The sequence below is a fragment of the Eremomyces bilateralis genome, assembly GCF_010015585.1.
Source record: "Eremomyces bilateralis CBS 781.70 unplaced genomic scaffold P152scaffold_4, whole genome shotgun sequence".
Lineage (NCBI taxonomy): Eukaryota > Fungi > Ascomycota > Dothideomycetes > Eremomycetales > Eremomycetaceae > Eremomyces > Eremomyces bilateralis.
Genome location: NW_022985070.1, coordinates 1,268,795 through 1,280,568, shown reverse-complemented (window position 1 = coordinate 1,280,568; position 11,774 = coordinate 1,268,795). Strand labels below are relative to the sequence as shown.

The 11,774-nt window shown below is 53.8% G+C and overlaps 5 protein-coding genes across 5 annotated transcripts; 2 read left to right on the top strand and 3 right to left on the bottom strand.

Moving 5' to 3' along the window:
* Nucleotides 1-256: 256 nt before the first annotated feature.
* P152DRAFT_247880 (uncharacterized protein) lies at nucleotides 257-1,103 on the top strand. The gene has a single exon (XM_033674683.1). It carries the CDS (start codon nucleotides 522-524, stop codon nucleotides 981-983), a length of 462 nt encoding a protein of 153 aa, XP_033536796.1. The 5' UTR covers nucleotides 257-521; the 3' UTR covers nucleotides 984-1,103.
* Nucleotides 1,104-2,493: 1,390 nt separating this feature from the next.
* On the bottom strand, nucleotides 2,494-4,027 carry P152DRAFT_447414 (uncharacterized protein; the record flags this gene model as incomplete). Its single annotated transcript, XM_033677992.1, has 2 exons — nucleotides 2,494-2,647; nucleotides 2,820-4,027. The coding sequence occupies 2 exons, from the start codon at nucleotides 4,025-4,027 to the stop codon at nucleotides 2,494-2,496; spliced, it is 1,362 nt and encodes a 453-aa protein (XP_033536795.1).
* Nucleotides 4,028-4,437: 410 nt separating this feature from the next.
* Nucleotides 4,438-5,710, top strand: P152DRAFT_247570 (40S ribosomal protein-like protein S19). Its single transcript, XM_033674680.1, has 5 exons — nucleotides 4,438-4,871; nucleotides 4,934-4,958; nucleotides 5,014-5,052; nucleotides 5,187-5,215; nucleotides 5,274-5,710. The coding sequence occupies exons 1-5, from the start codon at nucleotides 4,842-4,844 to the stop codon at nucleotides 5,595-5,597; spliced, it is 447 nt and encodes a 148-aa protein (XP_033536794.1). The 5' UTR covers nucleotides 4,438-4,841; the 3' UTR covers nucleotides 5,598-5,710.
* A 201-nt stretch (nucleotides 5,711-5,911) lies between these two features.
* On the bottom strand, nucleotides 5,912-7,482 carry P152DRAFT_480237 (adiponectin receptor protein 1; the record flags this gene model as incomplete). The annotated part of the gene is made up of 2 exons (XM_033681754.1): nucleotides 5,912-7,249; nucleotides 7,318-7,482. The coding sequence occupies 2 exons, from the start codon at nucleotides 7,480-7,482 to the stop codon at nucleotides 5,912-5,914; spliced, it is 1,503 nt and encodes a 500-aa protein (XP_033536793.1).
* Nucleotides 7,483-8,438: 956 nt separating this feature from the next.
* P152DRAFT_456216 (uncharacterized protein) lies at nucleotides 8,439-11,511 on the bottom strand. The gene has a single exon (XM_033678947.1). The coding sequence runs from the start codon at nucleotides 11,292-11,294 to the stop codon at nucleotides 8,514-8,516; it is 2,781 nt and encodes a 926-aa protein (XP_033536792.1). The 5' UTR covers nucleotides 11,295-11,511; the 3' UTR covers nucleotides 8,439-8,513.
* Nucleotides 11,512-11,774: the final 263 nt, after the last annotated feature.

Genomic DNA, 11,774 nt, shown 5'->3' with positions numbered 1-11,774 from the left:
GCTTAGAAGATGGATGTGTGAGCCTGTGAGGAGTGAGGAGGGAGGAGGGAGGAGGATGTGGTGCGTCAGTGTCAACGATGGATGGAGAGTTGGAACTTGGGATGGAGAGTTGGATGGAGACAAAGCCCCCAGCATCCGATGCCGCCCCCCCTGTAGTATTATGTAGTAGTGACTCCGGCGTCAATTCCCACACCAGATGAGTTGTGCTGTTGTGGATGGTTAAATGTCCTCAAAACTTCTATGCAATTCCACTTCATAGAAAGTAACCCCGACGTCTCCTTCTGCAAGCCTGGTGCTATTAATATGTGAATAACCGCATTTTCAACTTGTGTACACCCGTTTCCAAACTGCCAAATGCCCATCATTTTGTGGATCGGTGTGACAACTGACAACTGAAGTCAACCCCGGCTTCAGCCCGGCGCTTGCAGAATAAAGCTGGACAGCCTTTGGAGTTTGGACCTTTGTCGAGTTACTAACACTCTCTACTGTCTATAGAACGGGCAGAACCTGAAGGATGAAACATGGAGTCTGGCCTCTTTTGGCCTCTGGGACATCGCAGAAGTTCAAAAATCTCAGCCAGAACTCGGGAGCTTTACGCTTCTGCAGGAACCCTTGATCACGGGCTGTCGATATGGTCAAGTCTATCCCCTGATTCCCCCTCCTTTGTCCTGCACGGCTTTGTCTCAAACTCTAAATCCACACGCAACCACCCATCATGGTCTTCCATCACAGTGACCTCTCCTGTCGCACCTTGTCATCACATGGTTTGGTCATATCTCTCCTGTTCTCTTTCAAACTTCAACGCTTCAACGCTTCAACGCACGGCAACGGCCCAGAGTGTCACTCATGAAGAGACTCAGCATATGCCTCTCCTTCATTTCCAGTTCAATGTTCATCAGGCTACCTACATCTTCATCTCTTTTTGCGGCTTTGGTCATGGTGTCTGGCGTACAAGGCGTTATGGAGACGTATTGACAATTTGACATATGAGGACGCACTGGTGTCAATGCTTGGTGCTACATGCCGTCGGCGCTTGGCTTTCCTTTCACTGCACCTTACAGCGGCAGTGTAACACCGCACTTAGGTATACTTAATACTTATATGTATGCTTCCCCCGCCACCTTCGGCATCTGTGGCCGAGGCGTGGGCCATGATCTCGTGGCTTGCCTTCACTCCCGATGAGTTTCTGTCCGGTGAACCGTGGAGTTGGCAGGTCCTCTACCTAGTTTGGCCGTCCTGCCGCGAATATGCCCACTTTCATGCTGCTGTCAAAGGGGATGGATATTGAGGGGTAATCACCTCCAGGACGCCTCTTCCGCCATCGTGCCAAATTCCTACAATGTCGAATTGTCGATGCGTAGTTCGGGAATAGAAACCTTGTGCCGCCCTCTGTACAGTGGAGGGAGTTCTCTAGTCTCTCCCCTATACAGGTAATTGTTTCGGACTTGGACCGATCCCCAGGCTCTACATGGGTACGTAGTACCTTTGCCCATTTAAATATTTCATAACCTCCCCACAATTTTCTCGTGTCTGAAGGAGGACGTCCACTCTTTAAGATGCCACTTGGGACTTGAGGACCCCTTCATGTTCAAATTGAAATTGAATCAATATTACAGTCACTACGAAATAAGGTTGGGAGGTTCGGGACCGACCCGTGAGGATACGATGTGGCCCGCCTCGTATATACTATGTAGAGACGATTTACGGATGAGAGTCATGCAGTGCGGATCTTCACGTTGGCCAAGTACAGTGGCTTAAGTACAACTTCAATTTACTGCAGATGTAAGGCGAACGTCGTATTACCTACACTGCAGGGCATCAGGATTCAGGAAGCTCAATGCTGCTAAATTTGCCGTCATTTGATGGCATAGCGCCTAGCAGTCCCGATATGCTCGTCCCATATGCTCGACCTCGAGGCTCGAGCTAAGCGGACTCTAGCCGGCTAGCGGAAACTGGAGCCGTCTTTAGAGTAGCAGAGTCCAGGTATCGGGGAATTCCTCGATTCCAATTCTAGATTGCACTAATTTCACCATGCTAGACGTCCCGCTCCGGAGATGAAGAACTTTGGAAGCTTAGCGCGGCGGTTCTACCCTGCAGACCGCTAACTACATATCGTGCATGCAAATAATACGACCTACAGTGTACTGTCCCGACCATTATCCCCTTCGAAGCATTTAGACAGACGAGGTGGAACTTCAAATCTTCAATCAACTCAGTTAAACAAGGCACTCCGACATATGTCCCAGTGCGCTACGTGTTCAACTGCCCAATTTCCATGATGTATCACCGTTCCCAAGAAGGCTCACTAACCATGGAAATGTACGCGCCTCTAGATGCCTTCGTTTTGTCGCCACCAAATCGTGCCAAACACGGTTCAGCCCTGAACGATACATTTTCCAATTGATCTGGGACACGGCGGCCGAGGCATTGAGCATTGACGTCCCAATAAGCTCTCTCGGCGGAGTCGGAGATTTATTGTGGGATGTTTAATATCTAGCAACCTGGGAGGCCAAGAGGGATCAAAGGGATATAGGGCTGGGTCTCCCGTTTAAAATCAAACACACACAGGCCAGAGGGTAGAGGCTGGGCAGTGGGCACCTTCCAAAACCGCTTCATGTCATCCGAGTCCGAAGGTACCGTACGACATCTGCACGACGGAGTGCTTCCACAGAGTGCTTTCAACTAATGTATTTGGAACCGAGGCAATATATGGTCAAGCGTGCCCAATGCTATTGACATGTCCGATGAAAGACAAAGAATTACACCATTAAAACCCACCAGATATGCACCTATAAGGAACGAATTATTTCTGAGCATACCCTGCATCGTGCATGATCGTCGTAAACGTAGTCATCCGCTGTCCATCTTCGATCTCTCGTTCTATGTTCCGCCTGGGTTTATAGTCAGGACGCAGGCCGCCGGATCCCTCTGAGCTTGTCCCGGGTTGTGCTGCGGGATCGTACCTTGTCGAAGGCAGTATCGACGGAGGGGTCATGAGGATACCGATTGTCTCGCTGCTCTTCCTACGATCCAGCCCTGGTCTTGACGGTTTTTCGACCTCCGGATCGACTGGTCTGTTGACAGTAGGGGTTTTCGGGGCGAATAAAGCACGAACTCGTGGGAACGAGGTACGAGACTGGATAAAGGGATCGCTTGTATTTGCCTGGTACCGCGGCCGAGGGGTCGGAGTGGTTTCGCCCGGGCGTGTGTTGGGTGAGTAGGCGCCGTCGCTTGATTTCGTCTCCGAACTGCGGTTCGACTCCCGTTGCTGCGCTTGGAGGAAATCGGTCCGCGTGGACATCGACGGTTGGTGAATCGGGTCGGATATCTCTCGACGGACCGGACCGAAGATGGAATCTACGGATTCGCGCCTCTTTCGACGACGGATGTACCATATGATACCGAAACAGAGTGCGGCACCCAAAACAAGGCCTGGAATTAGGCCGGCTGCAAAGGAGGAGGGATTGAATGAAGATCCGGATGAGGCAACTGGAACTAGTGTGGTGGTGGATGACGAGGATTCGGAGACTGCAGAGGAGGAAGTCGGACTCGGTGCTGTCACCGAACTTGATGGAGCTGACTTTGTTTCTTCTTTCATGGCACATGCGCCTAGTGTGCATTCGTACCCTAATGGACAGCATTTATTTCCGCAGGATGGGAGAGCGTTTGTCAGATTTGCCATGTGCAGAGGACTCTCAGGGAATATCGTAGCATCCTGTTCCGTTGGATCGCAGGTAATCGTTTCAACAAATTCGCAGCTTGAGCCTTTAGGGCAGCATAATACAGATTCGGTGATCGTGTTGTTTAGAATCAAGCATGACGCGTTTTCCGAACAGCAGAACCCCGTAGGGAGACGGTTTCCGCAATGGTAAAGGGTTGCGTTCCCTCCGCAATCATCACCGGCGCGCTCAGCCAGCAGACCGACATGTTTCGCCGCATTCAATGCAGTAGCAAGGGCGTAGGCTGATGGCACGGCGGAAGACACCAGACAGACGATAGATAGTTTGTGAAGCGTGATGGCACCCATGATGATGAGGGCGGAAGCAGAGGGATGCACACCGCAGGACGAAACGTGCTGACGAGAATGAAATGATGTAGAGACTCAAGGGACAGACTCAGGATCTGAATTGCAGGATGGACAGCGACGGAAGAAAGGCATGAAAGAAAGATGAGAACGAAGAATGAACGGCGCTTGCGGTTAAAGAAAGAATCCCATCGTGAAGGCGATGAGTCGAACAAAGGCGTACGACGTTTGAAACGCTTCACAGTGCATACCTACTACTGGATTGTAGCCTGTCCCACAGCACGCGAGGACTACCGACGGTGTTTTCAAATATAGACCATGTTTCCCGATGTCTGGCGGTGCGGCGTCTAAAGGATGGAAGAATAGAAAGATGAAACGGAGAGTTATGTCGATGGACTTGGAGTGTCTTGGACAGGGAGAAGATCGATTGGCTACCGCTTTCAGAATAAAAATCAAGGGTCTGGACCAAACGCTCCAATAAACATCGAGTACAGGGATGTGGATGAGGCTCCAAGTGGGTCCAGAATTCCTTGGGCTCTAATAGGGACAAGCGCTCATCGAATCAAATATCACATGACATTGTTCCACGTGATGGATCTCTGGCAGCCCAGCCGGAGAAACCTTGTTCCAAACAGCCCGTTCACGGTTCTAAGCGATATCAGAATTTTGGTGAAGGCTCCCCACTCCGGCCAGCGCACATCTTCGACCTCCATTCCCTCCACCACAACGCACACACGCTGCTCCTGTCATCCATCTATCCATCCATCTTCCTCAATTCGCACCACATCGATCCTTTCGAAGTTGGACAATCGCAGCCATGGGAGGAGTCAACGTTCGTGATGTCGATGTATGTCACATTCCCATCCTCATCGCAGTTCGATCCCGTCGGCTAACAAATCTTCTTTCCAGGCCGCCAAGTTCATCGAGGCTTATGGTACTGTCGCCGAAATCATCGATCCGATATCGTCCAATGTTCTAACGTCTTCCAGCCGCTTTCTTGAAGCGACAGGGTCGTCTTCCCATTCCAGGTCCGTACTGAGACGAATGCCTTCTACCACAAAGTCCAGCCTGAATCCCGTAACTGGGGGATCTTTCGAGACGCAGGCACAGCGTGGTGTGAAAGAAAGCAGAATGGTTTGCTGACTGCATCTTTGATCTACAGCCTGGACTGATACCGTCAAAACGTCAAATGTACGTATCCCCAGACCCATCCTGCGGGTGAGGGGAAAATGCTAAATCCTAGGAACAGTCCAAGGAGCTCCCTCCCCAGAATATCGACTGGTTCTACATCCGCTCCGCTGCCATCGCCCGCCACGTCTACCTCCGAAAGACCGTCGGCGTCGGCCGTCTACGAAAGCTTCACGGCGGTACCAAGAACCGCGGCGCGCGCCCCTCGCACCACGTCGACGCTTCCGGATCGGTCGACCGCAAGGCCATGCAGGCGCTGGAGAAGATCGGTGTCCTCGAGCACGATGAGGAGAAGGGTGGCCGGAGAATCACCCAGAGCGGGCAGCGGGATCTGGACCGGATCGCCATGAGCACGCTGGAGGCTGAGGAAGAGGACGACGAGTAAATGGGTGGATCGTTGTTCGTTCGATTTCTGAAACATGGGGAGGAATTTTACCACCCCAGGTCACGGTTGCATGGTGTTCACTGCATAAAAGGATAGGGCAATGGAATCCATGAATCATCCAAAAAGGATCCCAACGGAGCCGTTGTTCCATCTGTACATTGGGGGAGAGAACCCATCGTTCTTCTATGCCGATGGAGCGGTATTGCTCATGCTTAAAAATCATCAATCATATGCTCCATGCGGTATCCGTGATTCGTAAAGTATTAAACATAACAAGATATGACTGCACATATATCCACATTAACCTGTTCCGTTCAGAAACTTGAGCAGGTCCCATCTTGCACCCGTTGAAATGCCTTTTCGAAAAACCCCACCATGGCCGCGTAGTGAGCCATGATGCCGCACACCACAGCGATATGCCAAATATTATGACTGGCGCCAAGGTAATCGAACGTGCCCGGCCAGAATCGCTCCGGGATCTTCGCCGCGTACAAGATCGCTCCCGCCAGGTACGCGGCCAGGCTGGTGGACAACGGCCCGTAGAAATACAGCGCCCACCTGGCGCCGCGGGTGAGGGCGATGTGGATGGCGGGAAAAAACCCTGTGCAGGCCAGGGAGGAGTAGAAGAGGACGCGCACCCAAGCCAGCTCGTTGCGGTTAAAGGTCGGGTGCCAGGGGAGGATGGTTCCGGCGAGGCCGAGGACGGCGGTGGAGAGCATGTACGACCAGCGGGCGACGGGCTCGCAGTAGAAGGCGGTGTACTCGCTGGTCAGGATGGAGGCGGCGACGAGGAGGGAGATGCCGGTGTAGTCGACGCAGGCGAAGCGGGCGAGCAGCTTGTGGGAGCTGATGCAGTTAAAGGTGTGGTAGATGGTGCTGCAGATCAGGCACTTGGTGGCGGCGAGGAAGAACATGGAGGCGACGGCGACGTCGCTCCAGGTCGAGTGCGGGAATGCCTTGGATAGGGGATAGAAATAGAGTGCCACGGTCGCCACGAGGAAGAACCCAATGAAGTGGGACCAGATATTCACCAGCTCGTTGTGGAAGGAGAGGGTGGACCGTACGCATTCCAGCACCTTGCTGTGGAAGCGGTAGCCCCCATGAATGTGCGGGTTGACTCGCCATGGTTCTGGCAAGTCGCTGTAAGTGATGTGACCGTGGCTGCGGGCCAGAGTGAGGGCTCGTTCGACGGCCGCCTCGATGCTCCCCTGCAGGTGCTCCTTCGCACGCCACGCTTTGGCAATGCCCTCGTCGACGGTCTCCCGAGCCGACTGCATCGTGGAATCGACGTGCCGCCATGCTTCCCCGACGCGGTCCTGGTTGACCATGGAAAATCCGGCGTTCCGGACCGCATATGCTCGCGATTCGAACTCAGCAAGTAGTCCTTCTAGCAGGTGGACCCCTTCCTGCGCTTTGGCCTCGAGAGTCTCCTTGGTGGCGAGCGCTTCATTATATCGTTCATGGTAGGTGGACTCCAGGGTCTCCACCAGGATGCGAGCTTGCCGACGGGAGTCGTCCATTGTCGCCGTGCATGCATCGCGGACCGTGACTAGGGTCGAATATGCGCGTTCAATGGAGGAATCCAGCTGCAATTGCCCGTAGCATTCCAATAAGTCGAGACGCCGGCTGAGTTCGGCGAGGAAGCGATCGATCTGAGAGGGTTAGCCATTGTGCCCGCCACCAGAACTCCGCCTCTAAGAACGGGAAACCCGTGACGTACTAGAACCTGAACGTTATCCGGTTCGATCCCGAAAGGCATCGGGTGGTAGGATGAATGTCTCCTCCTCCTTGCCCTAGGTCGCGGTGCATCCAGCGCACTGCTCGTCCCGAAAGCCGGCTCTTCGTACGACTCCACCACCACCGCCGAAGTGCAGGCGATGGTCATCGTGGCCGTGTGCAATCCCCGTCTATCGCTCTATACCTGAACCACAGGTTGGATGGTCTACGATGCAGGACACAGTCCAGTCGATGGGGGGGTATACGCCGGGTTCTGCTCGGAGAATTAGGAGGTGGTACGGGAGTTAAACATAGGGCGCGGGAGGCGGGAGGCGGGACGCCGAGCTCAATTTGCAATCGAAGGTAACGGTAGAACGGGATGAAAATATTCAGTAAGGACCGGATCGTCAAAGGTCCCGGAGAGACATTGACTGGTGCAGAACGTGGGGAGCGAGGGGAACAATGAAGACGAGGGGCGGATGTGTAGGATGGCGGAGGAAGAGATGGCTGACGGACTGTTTGCAGGCGAGATTTTCTTAGAGGGGATTGTGGAGGAATTCGGAGGAATTAGCGGATTTACATGCTGGGGACTGAGTTGAGCGAAAACAGCCGACCAATGGGTGATCCACCCGCGGCTTCGTGGGGGAATGGCGTCAAATTACGGATGCCATATCCGGATTAATCTTAACTGGCTTAAATTTCTAATGTTGTTCCGAACATAGTTTCAGCTAATAAGTACCCAGCAGGTTTACGGCACGTTTGGATTCTATCGTGGTTTATGTTTGGTGGTATGGTAGTGGTAACTGGTACGGAGGTAACCCAAGCACGTCCTTTAGTTTACATGAACACGTCGTCATCCGGCAACGCAAGCAACGCAAGCAACACAAGCACAAAAGCAACACAAACACGACCAACATATTACGGCCACTGACAAACAACCATAAGACTCGGCGAGGATTCTTTGCGTTATTTGGATTCTTTCGATTAACAAGCATTTCATTCACATGCAAGACCAGTCGCAGGCGGGGAAGGTTGCACCGAGGCCAAGAAATAATAGATGCATCAGACACAATTTACTCATTTAGTTCGTCATATTTACAAGGTATTGTACAAGGTGCATGCCGTCATGCTTCGTGTCCCGCTTCTAAGCAGCGCTCCAGTATTCCCATCGTCAAGTAGAGCCTTCAGCCTCGTCAGTCCTCATCGCCCGCCGTAGTAGATCGCAACCGGCACGTCGCTCAAATCTACACCGTAATCCTGCATGTACCCCCGACTCTTCCGCGACGCTTCACTCACCCCCGGAGACCCCCTGGTTCCCGCACTCCCGCCCACCCCATAACCCGGTTCGTACCCGTAGTCCAGCCCGCCGGAATACCGATCGGCCATCCCGAATCCGTGGGGCGACAGTGACGGTGCCCGCTCCATGGAACCTGGCTTCGGCGATCGAGCGCGGGAACGAGCACGCGAGCGTGCATCGGGGTTCCGACGATCGCTACGCTCATCGTACGGACTGAGCGTTGCCTTGTGTGTGCCGCCTGAGAGGGTGGGCGGAATGACATGCCGGGAATCTTCGTGGTGTGACCGACGTCGCGAAGGATACGGTTCGAACGCCGCGCCTTCGGAAGAAAGAGATGGACTTGGCAAGGGGCTGCGGGTAGGGTGCCGTGTCGATGGAAGATGCTTCCGGTACTGTTGCCGGTGCTCCGAATGCTGGTCCCATGACGGTAGAATGTGCGCTTCCGCAGGCGGATGTGGTCGTTTTGAGTGCCCTGCAACGGAAGTAGGGAGGTGGGCGTCGTGAGGTACCACCCAGGGGTTCGGGGACCACAGTCGTGATGGCGACGGGCGGCCGCTGGGTCGATATTGCGATGCCACATGTGTATTTCCCTTTGGAACCGCGAGATTTGTCTTCGGATACATGTCATTACCACAGCTGTATGGACCGGGAAGGGGTGGCACAGGCGGGGTTGGATCCTGGGCGTAATAAGAGCTGCCAACACTCGAGTGTGCACCAGCGTCGTGAAAGCTCCGAGGACGGTTTGCATTCCGACCGATCGGAGCGGCCCGTTCCCGGCTTCGCAACCTTGCAAACTCGGACGCGACCCTCGCATTCATTTCGACCATCGAGCGAGGCCGAGCCATGGCCGAACCGAGTTGGTGTGGGTGCGTTGGATGCGAAGCTAACGGGCGAGGATGGTTTCGGGCAGCGGGCGGCAAGGACGCGACATCATATGGAGATGCGCCAAGGGAGTGCGCAACCGTACCGAAGTCCGCGACATCCGCATATTCGGTTTCCATGGATGAGAGTCGGTTCGACCGACGGCGCTCCACTGCACCATATGACTTCCTTCTCATGAGCTTCTCCGCTTTCACGCTCAGCATCCGACCTAGATAGCGATGAGGAGGGCGATCTGGCGGCTCCGGGATGTCCTCCCGCATATCGTAACCCGATTCCACGGAGGGCGAAGGCGAGGGAAAACGGATCGGCATATTAAACGGTGACGCACTCCGTCGAATCTCGTGCACATCGGTATGTGCGGTCGAATCGTACGTGCGGCATAAAAATCCCATCCCTGGCGATGCACTTAGACGCCTCGCAAAGCTGGCCCTGACCTCCTTCGGTACGGATGGGATAGCATCGCGAGAATAGTCATGTCCTAGATGGAGATTGGTCGGCTCCAGGACCTGGGACCTAGCCTTTTGCAATATCTTCTGCTTCGGCACGGATGGCTGGTTACCTTGTTCTCTTTTTGCTTCGACTGCAACCGTTGGAGCCGGCTCGGCGGAAATCCTGTAGCTTTTCCGGAAGGCTTTCTTCCAGGACGCAGAGCGGAGCACTGATGGCCTATGGAGTCTGAGCGGCTCATAACCATGCTCAATCGATTCGATTATGTCATCCTCTGGAGACGCACTGTGGTTTGGTTGCACAGCATAATCGGCAGGAATCCCCGGGTGCTCCGTCATTTGGTGAATGGCATCAGCCTGTGCTAGGCTTTCCTCGCGATCAGGTCTCCATGAATGCTGGTCATTGAGCCGGTTCGAAATCGACTTCTGATACTCGAAGTAGTCCTTGTTTCTGGATTTCGAGTCGGCGACACCTAGGATACTACCCCCTGAAGCATATCCTGAGTCGGCGTTAGTTTCGGTACTTTTCCCACTATCTCCTCTATTGAGTTCGCGGTTGCTTCCTTCTTCGGTTATAAGTGAAGTACTCGGTGCGGATGACGGCTCATCGTCCCTACTATGATGATGTGCGGAGTTATCATAGCCCAACATGACCTCGCCGTTAGGCTCGTTACACGTTTCGGGATCATCGGCAAGGGAGTTCTCTTGCTGAGGAGTGGCCACCCTCTCATATTTCGGCGAGCCACTAAAGGAATCTGACGAGATCTCCGATCTGTAGCCGTCTACGAAAGAAGTTCCTCCAACAGAGGACTGGAACCGAGCACTAGGAGAGGTGGAGGACCGCTCTAACCTCTGCGTAAGGCCACTGTTGATAGATATATCCTGCTTTAACGGACTGCTTGCACGGCGCCGGTGTTGATTTCGACGCCGCTGTTGGAGCATTACCTGTCCATCAAACTCGTCTCCGGTTGTATGCCCTTCAGATGCGGTGAAATAATCCTCATCGCTCGGTCCCAGAGAAGGAAGTTTCTCGGGAGTCAAGACCCTCGATTTTACACTCGGATCGGGGGATGCAGCACCGTTCGTGACGAATAGGGAACCCCGTTTAAGCGCCCCCAGGTGGGAATACTCCATTTCACTGGGCGTTTGGACTCGGTGTGGCTCGAGCCAAGGCGCTGTCATCCTTTCTCTGTCCCTATGCCCGAAAGGGGCGTGGTCAAACTGAAATGTGTGCCTTTTGCCTAGTCGCAGTTTCATTTTGACACTCCCTGGCCCATCCAACGATTGCATTCGGGTAGCCTTTCCCGGAATAGCGAACGAGCGTCTCCTTATCAGCTTTGCTGTTACTGGATCCATCCTGTCCTGTGGACGAGTCGGAGAAATATCATCGTGCGACCCAATCGGGGGTAGCTGGTCCTCTAGAACTTAGTGTTAGGTTATGTCTCCAATCACACGATGCCTATGGTCGTACGTACCAAGAACTTGTACACCTTGCGGGGCCGCACTCTTCCGAGAGTCTTGAACTACGTCCACAGCAGTTTCAAGGTCCATGTTGAACGGTTCAGAAACCAAGGAAGTTTGAGAGGCCGCTGTGGACGCGCCGAGTCTCGTCGTCGATCCTCGAGCGGTTCGATTCTGCACCAAGAGCGAAGTTGACCTCGATACCGACAGCCGGTCTCGAGCAGTGCCGACAAGGTCGCCAAGGGTGTCTTCGGCCCCCGGACGGGGTTCTCGATGGTCTCTCGGATCGAATAATTCGGTTCTCAGTTGCTGGCGCGTCGTTTGTCGACTTCTTGATTCTCCATAGGTGGAGAGCCCAATGTGCTCCTCATTGAT